Source organism: Apaloderma vittatum, unplaced genomic scaffold, assembly GCF_000703405.1.
Source record: "Apaloderma vittatum isolate BGI_N311 unplaced genomic scaffold, ASM70340v1 scaffold1796, whole genome shotgun sequence".
NCBI lineage: Eukaryota > Metazoa > Chordata > Aves > Trogoniformes > Trogonidae > Apaloderma > Apaloderma vittatum.
The window spans coordinates 2,159-23,332 of record NW_009719795.1 but is presented as its reverse complement, the minus strand read 5'-3'; the positions used below and the strand labels follow the sequence as shown (position 1 = coordinate 23,332).

Genomic DNA, 21,174 nt, shown 5'->3' with positions numbered 1-21,174 from the left:
GGGTGAAAAAACCCCCAGACTTAGGGCATTTGAGCTGTAATCTTTGTTTGTCCCTGCCCATAGAATCACAGAATGGCCTAGGCTGGAAGGGACCTTAGAGATCATTTAATCCAACCTCCCTGTCATGGGCAGGGACGCCTCTCAACTAGATCAGGGAACACGTGGGGACCATGGTGGGGGAGGTTGGAACAGATGATCTTTAAGGTCCCTTCGAACCCTGATAATTCTATGATACCTGTTCTATAAAATAGTTATGGACCTGCTCTTTTATTTTCAAGACGCTCAGGGAAGTACGAGGGAATTTACTCTCACCACCTTGCCTGCTGTTCTCAGAACGGATCACATTTAAAGAATGTGTAGGTAAATCTTTTTAGTTTCATGTTCTCTACCCTAAGTTCTGTATCTTCTAATCAAGTGCATTTCTCATTGAGAGATGGGAGGGAGAAGAGAATTTGAAATCAAACGACCTGCTTCAGCACCTGAGCAGGGCATTGATGAGAGACAGCTTCTCCTGTCAAGGGTACGAGTGTGCTGAGTCTGCAGGCGTTCCTGCAGGCTGGATGAAGAAAGCAGTTCCTCATGGCTGCACAGCAAGTCTGCACAGCAAATTCACTTTACAAAGAAGCCTTTCCACAGTAGTCAGTGATGGGTTTTTGTTTTGTTTTGTTTTTGAAGGGAGGGGGGATGTTTTTCACTACTTACAGCTGAGAAAAACTCAAAGACTTGCCCGATGTTCAAAAAGTTCTGCATATCACTGAAAGACCATAACCAGCAAACCATCTTTTCTCCTCGCTGTCCTACTCAGAAAGATGCTCAAGCACAACCAAAAAGTTCTTCCTGATGTTTAAGGATGCTGCATTGTTACAGCTCCAAGCCTAGATCACTGTAGTCACTGAATGCTAGGCATAAGCAGAACAAAGAGGAACATCAAGTTATAACAAATAAAGGGGCAAAAAGGGCAGAGTTATATACAGTAATTTGATGCCCAAAGTAACTTCAAGCATCGCACCTGTGAGTGGTGGTGTTTGTTCAGTGCTGTGCCAACAGCACCTGCCTAAACCACCACGGACAAGACACGGCAATGCTGTGGGTGAAGGATACTCAGGTCCCTGAGCAGGGCTGCTTGCCAAAGGGCCAGGATGGCAACAGAAGCAGCCGTGCACAGGGAGGGCAGTACTGAGAGTTCTAAGGCATCAGTGCTCAAACAACTAAAACTTGAAACTGGTCGTTTGTACTACAGCTTCCTACAGAGTACAAGACTACAGTATCACCGGTTCTTTAAGCACTCCCTGGTGATGAACTGGACAAACACCCACTTTAACAGGGGCGCTAGACCTGATCCATGTGATACATCAGAGACTTGCTGCAGCTGGCTATGAAACACTGCCAGAACTTCTCCATCACACACCTGATAGCATCTTGACGTGAAGTGTTTTGTCCAGCATGAGTGATTTTATTCAGCAGAGAATTCATCCACATACTATGGTAAGCAATAGCTTCGGTGCAAGCTGATGTGATTATAATTATAAGCTTGTACAAAAAAGAATAAAGCTCAGCATGTTTAATTCTGAAGGTAATAAAGCTCCTGGAAATGCACACTGGGTTTGTGGTTGATTCCCTATGCATAGAAATCCATAAATCAAGACTAGATTTTAAATGAGGTAGGACTGTATGATACTATTGAAATTAATACAGGGCAGTCAGATGTCTTTCGCTTTGTCCAAGAACACTGCCCACAGAGAGAGACCAAAAAGTACTGTTATGTGACAGGCCCCCATCAGCAAGATGACATCTTCTGGGCAGAGCTCCCCAGGTGCTCGGTAAGAAGACTTTGTACACAAGGAAATTGGAGGAGAGGCAAGAAGCTGTCTTGGTTTTGCTCCTGTAGTCTGTCAGCCTGACATTTCTCCCCCTGGGCAGTTTGTTCTCTTTTCAGAGGGACCTTTTGTACTCCTACAATCCTTTTACCAGCAACAAAGCCTGGCACAGGTTGTGCCTGTGCTGCTACACCTGCTGCACAAAAAGGTTGCATGTCCTGCCAGTTGCATGCTCCTTGCAAGGAAGAGCTGCCAGTCTTCACCTGCCCATTACCTTTCCCCAGGAAAAGTGTGGTCTGGCTTCTCCAGCCGTCACCCCCACAGGCAACACACTCCAGCCCTCCTCTCTTTCAGTAAATACTCAATTCCTGAGCTGTCCGGGCTTTAAAGAGGTTTTCCTCCTCTCCCTTTGTTCAGTTCCTACGTGGAAGCACGCAGGGACTTTTCCCCTCTCCACATACCTCTCTCTGTTTTATCACTGACTCAAATTGCCAGCTCCCTGGGCAACACGAGCAGATGGCCCAGCCCTCATGTCAGACAGTTACCAGGGAAGGAGCTTCAAGGTCTTCAAGTGGAAGAGGCAATAAAAGACACATGGCGTCTTCAAGCTTCACAGCTCATTTCCCAGTTTAAGTGTCAGCAGAAGTCATCTTTGATGTGGAGCAGAGTACAGGGGAGGAAACCTGATCCTCATAGCGAGTCAGAGCTCAAACTGTATATACCGACCAAAAGAATAAAGGCTTAAAATGGGAGATCTTTTCTAAAAGGGGTTTAGGCCCCCAGAACAGCAGGTCTTTGGGAAAATCTAGTGGAGTTCTACAAGCATGGAAAGAGCTGGTTGAAGGCTGAAGAACCAGCATTTAGGGAAAAAAAAGGCACTGGGACAGAGAGTAAACAAAACCGAAGCATCCAATCCTCATTGTCATCCAACACAAACCCAGCACCTTGTTAGGGCAAGAGCTCCAGCAGCTGCAGGTTTGCAGTGACCATGAGTGAAGACAGCGCTGTCAAAGACCACCCTCTAGTGACTGACGCCGGCATTTCTTTGGCATGTCAACCTCTCTCGTCTCAAGTATTTTTTTCTTCTGTTCTAGTGCAAAGGGATATCGCTCCCCTGGACAGCAGCTCTTCTTTTTGCTCTTCTCGTGAGGTCCCAATGCTGTGAGAACCTCGGTATGCTCAACCCAAGCAGAAAACCCTCAGTAGCTATTCACTTGTTGGTCTGATACTACATCATATCAAGTGAATCTGTCTTGGACTTATGTTTTATAGCAACTTTCCTTTGCAGTTCAAAACAAAAATCAAACAAACCAAACACTTTAAACACCAGGTGGAAAGGATTAAATGTTTATTTACATACAGATACATACGTAAGCAATTTCTAAGTATAAAAAAAGGACATTACAAATAAACATGAAGAATCATACATTCATCATCCTGGTCATCCAAAATACATTCCTTTCTCAACCCCACTGTACCACACTTGACCACGAGAATTTAAAAAAAAAAAAACAAAAACCACAGACAAGCCAAATGCTTCTGGACAGTCAATGATTCACAGTTTGGCGATTTGCTAACATCTACACCCTTCCCAAAGAACAGCACCACCCCAGCAACTCGAGATCCATGGTCCGACCAGCTGTGGTGCATTTTCTCCACTCAAATGGTTGTGCTTAATCAACATGAAACACATCCTCTCCTCATCCGTCTGGCCATGTGTTTAGGAATCAGGGTTCTTGCTAAAAGTCTGTACATTGTGCTAAATTCACAATCGTTGGGGAAAAGACAGCAGACCTCTTGCAGGAAAAACTGCAACCCAGGAAAATTCTTTTAATGCTGTGACTTCCCTGGCATGGAAGTTGCAAACAAAACGCTGCTTTTAGCAGTTAAGCAGGTGTTTAAACTATAATTCAAACTACAGTTGATGGTAAGAAACATACTTTGTTCATGCTGTTAAAAAAAAATAAAATTATTACATGCTTCAATATAGATTTGCTAGTAATCAAAGCTGAGAGTAAACCAGGTTTTCTCCTGAGGAAATGAAGTTGCCTTTACAGCATGTCTAAAACTGATCATAGCTTTCAGGAAAATAGGAAACATTTTAGACTCAAAAGCTAAAGGTAATGCAGAGCACGATAAACTTGTCAGTTAGATAACATTACAAAGGGAAACAAGCCAGTAAACATAAAATTAAAATGCCTACTCAAAGTATTAATGAATTCATATAAGCGCTGGGTGAGTCTTTCTGTATAGATCAAAGGCAGTTTGAAAAAAAATCTTATGATCTGCAATTTCACAGAACAGCCAAATATGTGCAGCAGAACAGAATGAAGTGGAAATAAAAGAGGAGCAGAAAGAGCCTTGTCCCATATTGACAGCTGAGTGACTGCAGCTGCTCCAATCTCAGTTCTGTTGTGTTGGTTTTTTTCCTTTTGTAAACAGCTGTGGGAAATGAAATGGATGTGACATATCTGCAGCACATCTTATTATGTTAAAAACCACGGCACATTTCAAATTACTTCCCTAATACCCAGAGACCCACTTGTCACTCCAAACCAGTGCAGCAACAAGCACTGGGCTTCCTCCTTACTCCCATTAGATGGCCTTGTCTCCCCCAAAACATCGTCCTAAGAAGTTAGTTTTCCCCCTTTAGTGCTGACTATATGTGGGGGCCAGCGTCAGGCTTTCTTCCAGACAGTCTGTAAGAGTTGAGCCAACAGCAGTGCCTGAAATCACAGCAGCTTCCCCCACCACAGACCAAACGTTTCATTCTTGCTCCATTAAAATGTCAAAACAGCTTTCCCCTCCCCTCTCCTTCCCCCTCCATAAAGGCTTGACTGCTGGGGACACCGCAGCCTTTACATTTACTAAAGCTCCTGCCGACAATGCAACGCAGACCCTGGGAGATACCCACACCCCGACCCGAGTGACAGCTCAGAATGACTCCTGTCCACATGGCCATAAGTCTATTTGGATGGAGAGCACCACCCACCTGCTCGCTGAAAATACACTCACCTGCACCAAACCGCCATCGATTACTAACATGAGAATCTCTTGTTCTGGTCCTGTAAGAAGGGAAACATTCTTTACAGGATGTCCCAGCTGAGAATGGGCTTATCAAATTAGTTAGAGGTTTATGATCATAGTAGGAAACTTGATGTGGCACTGAAGATGAGCCTTCCAGAAGGAAGCCAAAGCAGGAGTCAGATCCAGTGGTTCATGCAACCAGGATTGTTTCCAGTCTGAGACCTCCACAGTGCTCGAGGCATGAACAGTATCGGGAAGGAACAGATCAATGGATGAAAGGTACTAGAGGAACCAGGCTTTGGAAAGCTTCGAGGTTTGCATTTGTGGGACACCAGACACACCAGAGCCCTTGATCACTGCCCATGAAAGCAGAAGAGTCCTTTTAACAACCCCCCTCCCACACATGGCTAAAACCATGACTGACATAGCTTTTGGCCATATCAGGTGCCTGTGGACCAAGGCTGGACTCCAGAAGATGCTCAGCAGGGACACTGCCACGCTGCACTCACAAGCACGCACACCCTTGGGAATGCTACCCCAAGATAAGCCGTAGTGGGAAAAGCAAAGGTGCAATTGTGCAGGGGGCATCTGCTTCTTGAGTTTAATTGTAGCGCTAACCAGAGCTAAAATTATCTTCCAAGCTTGCTGGAAAAGGATAACTGGTTCAACAAATGTGATTGCATCCAGGAAGTGCTAATAGCCACTTACTAATATGAAAACAGAGACACTATCTGAGTACAGCACAGCCAGATCCTGTTTATCCAGACAGATGAGCTGAGCTGTTAACCCCAGCTATACTCTTAAAACCAGTCTAACTTTTCACTGGCAACATTTATAGCCTGAATTACGCTCTTTGCCATCTCTATCCACGTTCTTTCTGCCCAGCTACCCAACTGACTGTATCTGAAAGGGCAGGTGTTAATGAGATGAGGACCTTTTTCTTCTGCATCTGTGGCTCCCACTTGAAAAAAAAACAAACCCAAACACCCTCAACTCACCCGGCACAGTTTTTAATTCTGGTTTAAGTTACAGCTCATTCACATGAGGAGAAAACAGTGTGATGGCACCCATGGGCAATGACAGCCGGCAATCTCTCTGGGCTGGATATAGTACAGTACAGCAAAGGAGACTTTGGGTCAGTTTAACGAGGTGGTGATTAGCGAGGTAAGTCAGAGCAATGCAGCAGGCTACCTGGGGAGCCTCGCATCACAGTCAGTGTGATTACCCTGTTGTCTTGTTTTCCTAGCCAAGATAAATCCTAACGTGAGGCAGATGTGAGACCTGTAACCTTTATGGCAGATTTAACTGAGGCTTGAGTGGATGCATTCCTAGCAAATCAAGCTAGTATTTCTCCACTGCTCAGCACCAGAAGACAAAAAAGACTGTCCTGCAAAACGATCCTTCCCTGCTTGTGAACAGTAACCAGAACAATTACTACCCACAGCACCAAGAGAACAGACTTGATGCACAGAAAAAGGGTGATGTCAAGAGTCAAATTTGTTCAGATAAGCACATAAAGATTATAAACTGAGGAAGAAAACATTTTCATGTAACAACTTTCACAAGGCTTTCACTATTGGAGTTAAAGTATCTCCTTTGGCTCCAGTGGGTTTTCTGGTGAGCCCTTATGTACATCAACAATTCAGAGAGTTTCCATACTTGCTCGCTAGGAGTTCACAAAGTGTCCTGTAGAAACACATCTTTTCTAACAGAATTATCTCAAAAAAGCCTTTGTTGGTAGGAACAGCTCGTACAACAATATCGGGTACTTTGATACTGAAAGCAAAAGAATGCACAAGAATTTCAGATGAGACACAAATTCAAAGCATCCCTTATTAAAGTCCAGAGCAATCAAAAGCTAAGCCATAGAAGCACTTTTAAGAGGATGGGATTGAGAAAATCCTGAGTGAGTAGAACCACCTCTTTATTTTGCACCCTCTGCTCCACACAGTCATCTTTCCCTTTGCACAAAGGGCTTCTGTGGGGAACACAAGTCTGCCCCACAGCCAGGAGAGCGTTTCTGTGACAGTGTCTCAGGCCATAATCAGACCACGATGGCACCACAGGTCCCCAAAGGGCAGCATATCCCGTGTGTTTGCTCAGCCTATTCTAACAGCTGGAAAATTTCACCTCTTTTCCAATTGAATTCAGTCTCTGGCTACAGAACTCATGCCAACTCAATATCTCAGCCTGATTTATGGGCAGTTCTTCATACTGAAAAGACAAGCGGAAAAGCAGCTGAACAAACAGCAGTCCTTAGGGATAACAAACAAGGCAAAACCCAGTGGGTTTGACAATCCCTAATTGCATCCCTTGTCAGCAAAAGCTCAGGAAACCCTGTTGTCCCATGTGAGCGCACCCCCCATGCTTCTGCATCGCTAATTTCGACTTTCCCTCTTTTCAAATCACTGTCTCCTGTGTCAACCTCAGTTTGCTGCTGTTATTACTGATGCTGAAGGAATTCAATAGCCATTAACTGCTAAACCTAGACTAGCAGGAGCCAACTGTTACCGATAAAGCTGTTTCCAAAAAAGACAAACAGCACCAGCAGGCTGACAGATTTTAAGGGCTGTTTCATGTATTCTACAGCAAAGAACAAAGTATCTTGCCTGACAATTTGTCATGTGTGGTTTTCATTAAATAATAATCATAAAGCCATTTAGCATTCAGCACAAACACATCTCTGACTGCACGCTCGAACAACTTACCTGTATATTAAATCAGGACTTCAGTGTTAGAGGTAGGAAGAGGCACCCAGCATCCCCTTCTTTACAGGGCTCATAATTTTACTTTTTCCATCATAATTCTTTGACCTGAAGGGCTTTTTTTCCCCTCCCCCCACTCTTCAGCACTTCCCTCATGGGGAACATAAATAAGAATGGAAGGGAGTCATGGCCCGCCCTAGAAAACTGGCAGCGTAAATACCCAACTTAAAACACCAATGAGTAATTCCCATGCAGGAATCTGAAGCACAGAACATTTGGTGGTTTACCCAAGATCAGCCTGACTGAATCAGTGATTGAACTGGAAAAAGAGTTTAGACCATCCAGTTTTCAGGAGCTGGTTTCACTAGTCTCTGAGATTTGCTAGGTGAAGCAAACATCTGTTGACCATCCAATAGTGGCTTCTGCTTGGAACTACTCATTGTGCTAAAAATGTCAAGAAAAAGGTCTCATTACGGCGCTAGTATAAAAACTCAAATTCACCTAGAAACAAGATTACTCCATGGTTGTGAATATATCACCCTGAAAACACATCAAAACCTAGCAACTACACTAAAAGCAATGCTTTGCTCTCTTGATAGTAGAGAACGTTTTCAATCAAATTTGGCACCGTTGCATCAATTCTGCATGGCTTTGGGACACTTGACCCAGTCATTATCACAAGGCTTTTACTGAAAAATCTACTCCTCTAGCAAGGTATGGGCCATAGTTGGAGAGTTGATTGTCAGATAATTGGGATTTGGATTTTTTTAATCTCCTTTTATTTTTCAAGGCTTTGCTCACTATGCCACAGCACTACGTCATCATTTGCAGTTGATAAAGCTCCTGTTCTATTTGGGAAGCTTTCAGCAGTGGACCAGACTGTAGAAGAGAAGCCCTCAGTGCTACAAGGAGAGGTGCGTTGTACGCACTAGAAGGATATTCAACGGTGTAGAAAAATAACTTCTGCAAAGGAGTTGCTACAATAAAACAGGTTGTTCAACAGGTAGTGTGTTGGTTAACTGCAGAAAAAGGTGAGTTTCGAACTACAGCTTTGGCTCATGACCTTATAAAATGTTGCACATTCCACCACTGTTTCCTTTCAACTTTTTAAGTCTACCCAGAATAAACCCCGAAAGGGATCAGTTCAGATTTATCCCTGGAGAAGTCGGGTACTTCACTGCAACACAGCCCAACTGCAGCACTCCACCCCGTCACAAAAGCACATCGCTGGAGACTGAACCCTTACATGAAAAAGATACGCTAGCCATAAAAAGAACCAATGCTCTGAGGTTGCGTGTAGGCAAGTAGCCTCCAAAATAATCACCGACAGGTTAGGAAAGCACAGGAAAAAGAGACTTTGCCTTCTAGAAACCTCAAAGTGAATATCCAAGAAAATACAGTTAATTTCTGCTATTTGACTAGTTCAGCTCGTCAGTCATGATAATCCATTAGAGTTCAACCTCCAGAAGTGATGCAAGAAGCACTTTAAAATGCATTTCTAGTGGTACTCGGCAGGAATGAAAAGTAGCTGCCCAGCTGCAAAGCTTTTGGAAATGAGCCTGAGAAACCCACGGGTGTTTTAGTGGGCAGTCTCCTTTCTCCTTGAGTAACTCTAACTTAAACAGCCCTATTTGTTATCAATCACACTCTGACAAGTCCAGCATCTGGAAAGTAAAGAGCTTTTACAAATTAAATATACACAGTATTGATTTTTAACTTGAGTGTTACCCTACATGTAACAACCTGAGCCTTGCTCTAAACCACTACCTCAAAAGCTGTCCCAGCATTTGTCCCAGGGTGGTCTTCACAACGTCAAATGAGGCTGAATTTGGCAGTTTGGGGAGTGCTCAAGAAAGACATTGCTCTTCAGCACAGGCTGTACCACACAGCAGAAGCCACCAAGTCCTGCACGTTTCTAAATCCTCTGGGTTACACCATGAGTAGAGACTGAAGAGGACCAGGTCATTGCAGCAGATGACATCCCCCAACACCTCACACTTACAAAGTCTCTTCGCTAAATGTTACCGAAACAACAAACAAGCTTTGTACCACAACTTCTACATCTCCCTTTTTACTGCTAGTCATGAAAGTAAAGAGTGACCTAAAAATAGCAAGAAAAGCTTAAAAATGGACATATGACACACTGATCCCCCCTATGACATAGAGTCAGTTCCCCATTACAGATCAAAGGCACAACATGACAAAGCCCAAAGATGTCTTTCCAGAAAAATGCAAAAAAGAATTTTAAAATGCCTTTTTTTTTTTTTTAAATTATTATTCTTTTCAGGAAGTACTTAGTGGCAGCTGCTTATGTCAACACAAAAGCTCTGTTATAATCTTCAGGGAGAGACAAATAATATTAAATTGATTAAGTCTAAAAGCCACATAATTGCCAGGAGAGATTTATCCAGATTAGGTAAACTGAACTCAAACTTCTAAATACCAGTTTTCATATGTGCATCTCACTATCTTCCATTTTCACTTTACATATGCAATGCATTACTCGCATATGGCACCAGAGGTGTAATAACATTGCAAACTCCATAGTGCTTCCACTTCAGGGGTTCAGTAGAAAAAAATGCTTAAACTCAAGCCTGGGATTAAGAGTACAAAGCACCGGGTAAATTAACTGGCTCTACAACCCTGAACCTGAAAGCTACTCTAGCAGAGAGACCGGATGCCAAGAAGACACCTTCAAGAGCGTCTTGGAGAACAGTTTCACACGGCGAGCGCTTGGATGGGTCAGACACGGAATGATACCACTTGCAACCCGTCACTATTTCCACTTAGCATTAAAAAAAAAGACACACCTACAAAATTTTCTGCCTGTCTTTCAACAAGAACCATATCTACAAGCTTTACGTTTAAGCCAGACATATTGCAGACTGCCACTTCAAACTGTGCTCTCTTTGAACCCTTACACACCATTTGTGCACGCACAAGATTTTCGGTCACATCCAGTGTGCATTTTTCCAATTCCACCAATAATCTTTCCCACAGCTAATTTTCCACATTACTAATTAGAGGAGGAACACTTAATTTTCTTTTTTTTAATTTATTTTTTTTTAAATGTCTGAATTTCTTTTCATGCTGTGTTGGATATCAAAGAAGCACAGTCCTTTCCCACTATTTTCGGGCCTAGAAAAAGAGGTAACAAGATTTTTTTTTTTATTTTTATGAACAGTGCTTATTAGTGGTTGGTTTGTTTTTTTCCTAACCAGTCTAAGTTACACATTCAGAGGACAGTAATGTAGTATGACTACGTTTGGTCTACAGAATATTTGCTGAACTGCTAGCACCAAAGGGAGCAACTGAGCTGTATCCATGTCTTCTTGAAGATGTTGATATATGTAACCTCTTCTTTTTTTTTCTTTTTAATTTTATGTCCATGAAAGTGCTTGTAGATGAGAGACATAACACTATTTCAAACACCAGAGTCCTCCATGAGGATGCGCGGGCAGACGCTATGTACATGTCCTAAGAGTTCACTCGCTGTCAGCCAGGAAGATTGCCAGTGTAGTCCAGGGTCAGTGTTCATTGTTGTACTTTTTTTTTTTTTTAATTTTGAAAAGGACCAAGCACGTCATTCTATAAGAGAGATTTTGATCTCTTCAATATCTTCTTTAAGACAGGCTGCTCAAGTCTCCCATAGAAGGGAACACAATAGCTCCTGTTCTGCGTTACATGAAGCACTTGCGCAACTCTTCCTAACTTGCTCCGGAGATTGCAAGAAAAATGAGATTTAAACCATGTTTTATTCTGCTACGTTGCCATGCAGCCATCAGCCTGCCATGCTTCCAGGTCTGCAACCTGACTCAGGTTAACTCAGATGGGCTGAAGTGGCAGGAATTCCTTTCAAGTAGATAAATCCCAGAAAAAAAGAAAAAAGAATCCTCTCGGCCCATGGTGGAAGGGAAATCACATGCCAGCTCTTTAATTAAAATTACAGCAAGTCAAGTAGCTGATACTTTTCCCCTCTCCTGGTAAGGGGGATGAGACATTGTTCACAAGGGTGTTCTGTCGTGCCTCGCTGATCAACCGGCAGGCCAAGTCCAGGAAGAGTTTTTCCACATTATCCGACTCTTTCGCCGAGGTTTCCAGGTAGTACATGTCCTGTGCTTCAGAAAACTCTGCAGCTCTTTGCTGGGAGACTTCCCTCCTGTCAGCTAAATCAATCTTGTTACCTGCATGGAGAAAATATTTTGGAAAAGGAATTAATTTGACTTCCAAAACAGGAGACACAGAGGTTGATGAAGGGTAAAGAGGAGTTTGGTGTTGTATGGATGGATGGACAGTGGTTTTGATGTGAAAGTCCTAGTGCTTGCTCTCTCCTCCAGTTAATGGATTCCCCATACACCTGATCAAGTACATTTAATATCAGCTCATTTAATGGAATATGCCCTGTGAACACCCGAGTCAGCTTTAATTTAGCACCAGTGCATCTGTTTGCTGCCATCAACTGACGTTAAAGGATTTCCATTTTAACATCTATTGAAAATTCTCCTGTTGCTCTAAGGAGCACTTAAAGCGTCAATTATAGCACAGGAGACACTAAACGTGACATTTCTCATGTCATTACAAGCTTTAAAAGAAGGCTGGCATGGAAGGCAGCTTTCCTATTTCAATATTCCCACTGTTGAGGAGGCTGTTGAGGCTGAAAGAGGGACGGGCTTGGGGGCCACTCGCAGAGCGAGGTGGGGCGAGAAACCAGCCCCTTCCTTTGCAGAGCTCAGTTTAGCAGAGACTTGATTAAAGCCTCAAGCGAGCATCTGGCATGTTTATATCCTATTACCAGGCACTTCACTTCAAACATGATGTTTTGCCATAAATTAATCACACAAGGAAGATAACAGACGAGCACTTGCAATAACAGGGTGCTGTGTCCAGGGACCTGGGATGTTCAGGAGGAAACATCTCCTGGCCTCACTTCTATCAGCAGTTTTGTGAGAACTAGTGGGAGGAAAAGACTGCACTTCCACTGGCAAGCCAAGTCTCACCAGAGATCTCCTTTCCTTCCTGATAAAGCAGTTTCCTGGACCTGTTGTACACAATGAAGTTACTTTTCTAAACAAATTATCACCCAACACAAGCAGTTTATGGGGGTCACAATCTTCAGAGTGAACATTACGACTGTTATCATTTATATTTTGTGCCGTAGATGTTGATAATGAACTTAATGTTCCCTAAAAAAAAATATACATTTGTATATTAATTATTTCTGCACCATTTGTATGTGTGCTCTGTGCTTCTCTTGGAGTATAACAAGCTTCTTGTGTGGCAGCTCTGCAAATCCCCAGGCTCACTTGCAATACCACTGGGGCATGTAAAGTTCAAAAGATTTTGTTTTAAAGCCATCTTAAACATATTTTACAATCCTGTAGATTTTCTCCTTTGAACAACAAGATATTAAAGGTGATAGCCTGGTTTTCACCAAGTTATTTTTCCATTGCTCCTCATATATATTCCTGGGCCCTTAGAAGCTAAATCCTGACTAACAGACGCTGAAAGCAAAGCATGGAGAAGCACGGGTAGGCAAAATAACCTTCACCTTGCTTGCAGCAGACAGATGGCGTGAGGTCTGCTTTACCTTGAGTTGAAGCACTACAGATTAACATAACATTCAGTTATTTATTTTCAGTTTCCCTAAAATCCATGCAAAAGCACCCAGTTTTCCAGCTCTATCCCACCTATGAATATTATGATCCACACAACCGTCGCATTCTGATCTGGTTCCCAGATCTTGATTCCCAGATCTTGATTCCCTCAATACTCTGGTTGTTCCACAGCTGTGGGGTACAGCAACCCAAAGGAACCCCCAATTTGAACAGATCCTTGTATATTTGTAGAGATCCAAGCTGGGACACACAAGGGAAACTGCTCTATCCCTAGCTCAGTTGGTAGCTGCACCGTCAACAATTTAGTCCCATACGGGACCAACTGGTGGGAAGCAGAATTACAGAACGGTTTGGGTTGGAAGGGACCTTAGAGATCATCTAGATGCCCACCCCTGCCACAGGAAGGGACACCTCCCACTAGACCAGGTTGCTCAAATCCTTGTCCAGCCTGGCCTTGGACACTCCCAGGGACGGGACATCCATAGCTTCTCTGGGCAACCTGTGCCAGTGCCTCACCACCCCCACAGAAAAGAATTTCTTCCTACTATCTAATCGAAATTTACCCTCTTTGACTTTGAAACCATTACCCCTTGTCCTATCCCTACACTCCTTGATAAACAGCCCCTCCCCATCTTTCCTGTAGCCCCCTTTAAGGTCTCCCTGGAGCCTTTTCCAGACTGAACAACCCCAATAAGTATTCACCTCTGCAAGAAAAAGCCTTGGACCTGAGACAGGATCACACTTTGAGAAGTGCCTGTGGTGTCCTGAATATCCCTACCAGCATCTTGAGGTTATTTGCAGAAGGAGCAGTCCAAGTACTGGGTCCTGCACCACAGATGGTTAAAACTCTGTCCAGCAGTAAGTTCGGCCACACCAGTTTGAGCATCCAGCACCACCCAGTTCTCACAAACAGCACGTTTTCCTCCTGCAAACACCTTCATCTGCACCAACCTCCCGACACGCCAAGCTCACCCCTTCATCACACCAGCCCGCTCGGGGCAGCCGTCACTTACCCACTAGCACGGTGATGACCTTGTTGCTGGCATACTGCTCGATCTCTCGCAGCCACTCGGGGAGGCACCGGAAGGATTCTTCGCAGGTGATGTCATAGGTCAAGATCAACGCGTTAGCGCTGCGATAGTAACTCTGCGTGATGGATCGGAATCGCTCTTGTCCCGCTGTGTCCCAGATCTGCAGCTTTTGGCATAACAAGGAAGGGTGGGGTAAAAGAGAAGAAAAAAAAAAATTGCTGTTTTAATTCCATAGCAGCACTGTTTTGATCAAAAAAAAAAAAACTCAAACCAACCCACTTTCAGAGTAAAACCAATTCTGGGAAAGCACTTAGCTCTTCTCTCCTTTGGCTTCCCTTCCCCCAGCATTTTTTTGTTTCCATTCCTGGACTTGTGGATTGAAATGCAAGGCACAAAGTCAGCTGGCACCGCAGCCAACAGCCTCTGGAAGCCACAGGTCTGCAGGCTTCCACGCGACTCCAGCTCTCCCTCTGCTGCGGACAGAGCTGCTGGCCTGCAGTTACAGCGTAGGCGCTGGAGGGAGAAAGTCGCTTCTCCTGCCCCTGAAGTCCAACCAACAGCAGCACCCACCCAAGAAGAAAGAAGAAAGCCTTTCCTCTGGCTCCCAAAGCTAGTTCTGGTTATCCTGCAATGCTGCGCTGACGGGTGAAAACCACGGGATCAAACAAGCAGCTCAGCTGAAGGCTGATCTAAGGACTCGTAACACATTTCCTCTCTTCAGCCATCTCACCCAGTTGCCTGCCTTCCCAACACACTGTCCTGGTTTGAGCTAAACAGAACCAATTCTGTTCTGGTTAACACATCCTTAGCTATAGCAAAAAGGTCACGAGTGTTTGCCAAACCCTCCGGGTCCAGGAAGACAACATACATTTCCCAACACAAACTAAATTCATACATTTTATATAATTTGATAGTCTTTGGTGGGTCAACGAAACCCCAACTCTTCAAAAAGGCAAAGAAACAAACATCCAAAATTAAAACATTTCAGTATAAAGGAGTATTTCTTTGCTCCAGCTTTTATTTTTTTTAAAGCATCCCTTCCTGAAATTAAATATGTGAAAGGGTGACTTCCAGCCAGAATCCTGTGTACTTTGGGAAGGAAAAGGTAAAGTATTGGAGATTTTTCCATATATTCAGCAGCCTATAACAAAGAAAACCTTATTCTTGCCCAGTTCCAAAGTTGAACTATGCCAGCTACTCACATATGTGTTAGTTTGAAACAAGAGCTCCCAATAGCAGCTTTCAGACACGGGGTATGATTTTGAAAAAGTCCATCTTTTTCAGAGAAAATTATTTGTGGTTGTTTCACACCTCCTGGGCAACTTTGTGCTTAACCTCTTGGCATAGTTCATAGAATTACAGAATCAGAAAATCATTCAGGACAGAAAAGACCCTTGGGATCGAGTCCAACCATTAACCCTACTCTACAAAGCTCACCCCTAAACCATCTCCCCCAACACCATATTCAAACGACCTTTAAACATATCCAGGGATGGAGACTCAGCCACCTCCCTGGGCAGCCTTTTCCAATGTCTGACTGCTCTTTCTGTGAAAGGTTGTATTTAAACAGCTGAACCTGGTACCTGTAGTTAAGTGACATACAAAACCGTAAGTGAAATTATTTGCACATGAAATTCAGATAACAAATGAGTCCCCACTAGAACAAACTACCCTCCAAACTCCAGCAGATGGAAAAATACAGATAATTTTATTGTTGCTCAGCTATTTTCTGACCGGCTACAGTCATGAGTCTGCCTGTGTGTGAGGTGCAGAGGACAGGGAAGAGCCTCCAAACTTACAGCCACTGATAAACTCTTCCTGCACACAAAAGACACATCTTGCACTTCACCCCACTGATTATTTCTGCCAAATATTCTACAGCAACCATCATACTTCTATAATTTTTTTTTCAGAGGAACCAAAGGACAGTGTGATTCTGTGTGCCTGACTCAGCCTGCAGAAAACCCAGATGTTTATTTTCTTGAAGTCAGCTGATGCTTCCCACTCTTCCAACATTCGCACATACAGAATCGCAGAATGGTCAGACTGGGAAGGGACCTCTAGAGATCATCTAGTCCAACTTCCACTAAAGCAAGATCACCTAGAGCACACTTAGTTTTATTTTAACTTTTACACATTTAGCTTTAGGCATATGAACGTTTCCACCAAGCGCAGTAAGACCACAGGTCCATACAAGCATAGCCCTCTGAGGATGCTGAGCTTTGACCAGCTAGATAATCTCCTTGGCTCAGATTTGTATAGCCTCTTAGAAACAGGTGTCATACATATTTTTGGTTTAATTAGGAAAGGCCAAGCAGATGAAAAAGCCCTTCAACTATACAGTGCTGTCTCACCTCATCTGTCAGCAAGCTTTAGTAGCCACTACATATCTAAAATGGCTTGCACACAGCTTTCACGGTGAGCAAATTCCTCTCCACTGACTTTCAAATGCAATTTTGAAAGCTGGAAAGCTTTTTTTCCCCAGAAATCTATAATTTATTTTTCAAGTCTGAAAACCTTTTTGGTAACCAGCTCTGCTTTCTCATCCTCGATGCCAGCAGATGCACAGGAGAGGCTGCTCAGCACAGAAGTGGAGTCACGGCTCGGGCACCGTTAAATGAGCTAACAGGCAGAAACCTCATTTGACCGAGATGTCATTTTTATTGCTCTGTGCTTCCTGCTCTTCTCACTCACTAAACGTTTATTCTCACTAGCACTGCTTACTCAAAAAAAGTTTCAGCTACAAGATCATTCCCTGAAATAAATCCATTTGCCTTTCAGACTCCAGAAGGCTCATGCAAATGCCCAGAAGTTTGATACTAAGCTTCCTCCCAAGTTGTACATTGTAGGGGAGCTCCAACGCCTCCACTTTACTCTACTGGTGGGGTCAGGAAAGGGACTTTATTTAACAACTCATTATTTGCTATGTGAAATATAGCCACTATACCGGCTACTACTCCCTAAGGCTTTGTGAAACACAAGCCAGCTGAGGTGACTGGCAGAGTTTTGATTTAGCTTATAGAGCTTCCCTGAACTGTCCCTGCCCTTGAGATAGCCCATGTTGGTACAACTGTTCCCAAAGTTCTCTTAAGGAGTTTGCATCCTCAGTCCAAGTTAGTCTTAAAACAGGATTATGTCATGGAAGCACAAGTCAAACGCAGATAAATCCTTTAGGGTGAGTTCACCTGTCCAAAACAGAGACCTCAGATACAAGTGACATTCTTAAGGCTCCATCTGTACTTGACAGGGAACCAGATGCTTGGAAAGGAGAGGTGTGTGAAGCGGATAGGATTCATCTTCCTCAAGATCTCTCTTCTTCCTCCATTGACCAGGACAATATCGAGACAACTTGTTTAAGCCAAGTATATAAGGGAAAAATCAAATTCTACCTTCAGTGCAATTCTTAAGCATTTACCCAGCTTAGATCCTCTGAGCTGCTCCACTAAAGATGGTTTTCACTGAAAGTAGCATCTCTGCTGTCTAAGGAGCCTGGACAAGCAGCATCCATGTCCTGGCTGACCCCGCTACACAAGATGCCTGCTAATGAGCATCACACACACTGAGCCAAGCGCCAACACTACAGGGCCTACACGTGATCCTCACTGCTTTACTGCCCACTGCTCCGTCCCACTTGCACAGCAATGTGCCGAATATCAACTTGGTTTTTAGATATTTACATCTCTTGTCCTTCATCTGCTCAGGCTGGAAGGTCTTCTGGTCAAGGACCATAGGTTTGTACAGGTCCTCGCACAGCAGGGTGGCAGCCTGCTGACATGATCATGGCCTTTAAAATCTGACCTAAACTTAGGAACACACCACCTGCTTTTCTGCTTAAAAATTCTCTGTGCTGAAATACAGGTTAAAAAAAAAAACCAAACCCAAAACCACACAGGAAAAAGAGGGCTAAAAATCTGCACAAGTCTGCTGTTTCCATCCTATCATTTACACAAGCTTAAAAACGGGTCTTGATGTCACATCCAGCTACTGTGAGTCTCCCATTTGCTCATGACTAGATTTGATGGGAGCAAGGGGAAAAAATGCTGGTTTTCACTTCATTCCCCCCAAAATTAGGGCAGGCAGAGTAACCGCAGGAGCAGCTCAGGGACTCCAGACACCTTAACGTTAGAGGCTCAGATAATCACGCTCTTCTTACTCTTGGACACCACAGTAGCTCTAGCAAAATCCAGACTAATGAACAAAGTAGCACCAGCCAACACCTCTGGCTGCTGGAACCCAACCACAGACCCTGTTGAAGCATGCGATGGGTCCCCGGTGTGTTTTGCCCCAGGCAAAGTGGCTCTCTGCCAAGTGATGCTCAGGCTCAGTTTGGGAGTCAGCACAGGCCAAGGACAGTTTCCCAGCAGCAGTCTGGTGACAACCACCTTATTTGGGAGGTGAAAGAGTTAACACTATGGAGGACACTACCCTTCTCAATTCAACCTCTTGATGAAAGCACTTGTATCGTGACCAGCTCTGCTTGTCCCACCTTGGGAGAAGTGCAAGAGGAGTGTCCAGAAGTCTGTTCTACCCAGTGGCCATCTTGGAAGCTCACAAAAGACGACCATCATCAAGGAACATTGCAGCAGAAACACAAGAGATTTCTTCTTACCGGAAATGCTGTAAGCAGAGGTTGCACTGAAGAGCTTCTTTGTGGCTCCTCAACCCCAGCCAGATACAACCTTAGGGCCTCCTAAGCAAGGACAGAGTTTTGCAAGATCTCCCTTTTCCATCCTCTCCCTTAGAGTAGGTTCCCTGCTATGATTTTGATGGTAATTGTGGAGAGGGGAGCAAAGATTGCTGGATCCAGCATTGCTTGATCTCTGCACTTCTCCACATTCCTTTCAGCAGCAACAAACCTCAGCTATGGTTCTGCCACACAAGTTTATACTTAAAACCACCAGGCTCCTACCTTTACTTTTTCACCATTTATTTCCACAGTTTTGATCATAAAGTCAACTCCAATTGTGGCTCCTTGACCCGGTGGGAAAAGTCCCTGAAAGAAAACAAAGAGTTTCATTAAGCAAATTTCTGTAGCACGACAAAACTCTCTGGGTGTCAGTCCTCACCTTTTTCCATCCTCAAAACTATTTCTTTCTTATCCTGTTCCCCAGACACTTATTTCCATCACACTTAGAGAGGAAAACAAGACATTTCCCCAGCACAAAGATTATTATAATTCAATCCCACAGTGTTTTCCCTGCCTACATGTCCCCATTGACTTCAGAGGTAGGAAAACAAGAAAGAGAATGCATAAAAAAAGAGGGGAAAAGCCCTTCTGTTTCTGTGCAGAACAGGAAGGATAAATGAGGAGCCTCCATTCTACTTCCCTATGGCTTGAAAGAGGTGTGAGGACCCACGTGGGACAAGATGCCTTTGCTCCTGAAACCTTACGCCTTCCCTCTCCACCACATACCACGGCATGGAAAAGCATTTCTGGCAGCTCCCAACCCCAGGGTCACATCCCTGCACAGCACTTTGGGAGTGAAGCACAGAGCCAGCCCCTACCACAGCAATTACAAAGGCCGGTGTGATGCTGGTGGTATTTGACTGCAGCACTATCAGAAAGGAGCCAGAGTAAACAAACGAACAAAAAAAATAAACCGAGTTTTTGGATTTCTGGTGTCTAGGTCTACAGAATCATGTTGTATTTGGGGCACATCCATCCCCTACAGCAGCTGAAGTGCCAAAGCACAAGCAGCAGAACCAGCTGGAGATTTTTGTGGTTAACTAGCTTTATTGCCATGGGCTTTAAAACCACAGCTTTAAAACTAAGATTAACAGTGAGGGGGGAGATCGCTGACAATTCCTACTGAAGAGTGCAACAGAAACCCCACAACTTATGTTTTACAGTGTATCAGGCAAAACCTTCTCTTGCTCTGGATCATAGAAGCACAGTCCTTCCCATGTTATTCCACCACAAAATTTCTAGTGTTTTAACAGATTATTTAATTATCTACTAATGACAAGTAACAGGGGGAGCTTTCTGCAGCAAGACACAAGAAGGCGCTTTGTAGCCCACCAATAGATGTGATGGTCCTTTTAACTGGTCCAGAGCACCTCTAAATCAGGAGTTGCCATCCCAGCAGCTTTCAGAGGACACTTCCCATTGCAAGATCCTCAAACACGGCTAAGGAGAGCACTTGAGACAGTTGTGATGCTGTGCCAGTGCGTTGCTACAAGTGATGCATGCACCAAGAGTGTGGACAACAAAACGCTTTCGAGCCATGATGCTGGCAGAGCTACAAGTTCCACGCTCCCATCCCAGTGCTATCCCCACCCCGAGGTCCCACAACCAAGGAGCATTCAACCTTACCTGAGTGAAGCGACGGACTAAGCAGGTCTTGCCCACACCGGCGTTGCCAATTAAAACAATTTTGAAGAGGAAATCATAATCTTCCATACTCATTTAAGCAACTGCAGGAGAGACAGAGAGCACAACACGATGGTAACTGCGGCAGTGGGGAAATGCCTTTTTATTCCTACTGAACTTTATTCCTCCAAATATTCAGATCAAAGGTCTCCTGGCACGTGCATGGCTCCTCAGATAAGAGGAAGAGCCCTTCCCATTCCAAGACAGGGCATCCACGTAGCCCAGCGTCACCTGCTGTGACACCTCAGCTATGTTTCAGCTTTTGTGCCATCTCACCTGCCTGCCCACGAATTAGAAATGCTGGTTTTCATTTTTCCAAGCAGCGCTCCACAAGCCCAAGACACTGTTTCTTATATTTCCCCAAACATTTGTTTTGGGTTTAACTACATTGGCTCCACAGGGCAGCGTGGACTTTGTCACATTGCCCAAGGGGATCACACCATTCGTTTCTGTCAGGGTAATATCCAAAAATCCCCCACAAGCCCCTCCAGGCAGGCGCTGAGCACCCACATAGGGGCTGGGGCACACATGAGGGCAGGACAGAGCAGGAAATTAAAATAATTATAAAATAAAAAGTAGCAGCATTTGCCTTAAAGACAGAAAGAGTTC

The 21,174-nt window shown here is 44.1% G+C and overlaps 1 protein-coding gene across 1 annotated transcript; it reads right to left on the bottom strand.

The window, feature by feature from the left end:
* Positions 1-11,175: 11,175 nt before the first annotated feature.
* RAB30 (RAB30, member RAS oncogene family) lies at positions 11,176-20,628 on the bottom strand. Its single transcript, XM_009870756.1, has 4 exons — positions 20,509-20,628; positions 19,105-19,188; positions 14,178-14,361; positions 11,176-11,733 (listed from the first exon to the last, which is right to left on the bottom strand). The coding sequence occupies exons 1-4, from the start codon at positions 20,599-20,601 to the stop codon at positions 11,483-11,485; spliced, it is 612 nt and encodes a 203-aa protein (XP_009869058.1). The 5' UTR covers positions 20,602-20,628; the 3' UTR covers positions 11,176-11,482.
* Between the last annotated feature and the right edge of the window lie 546 nt (positions 20,629-21,174).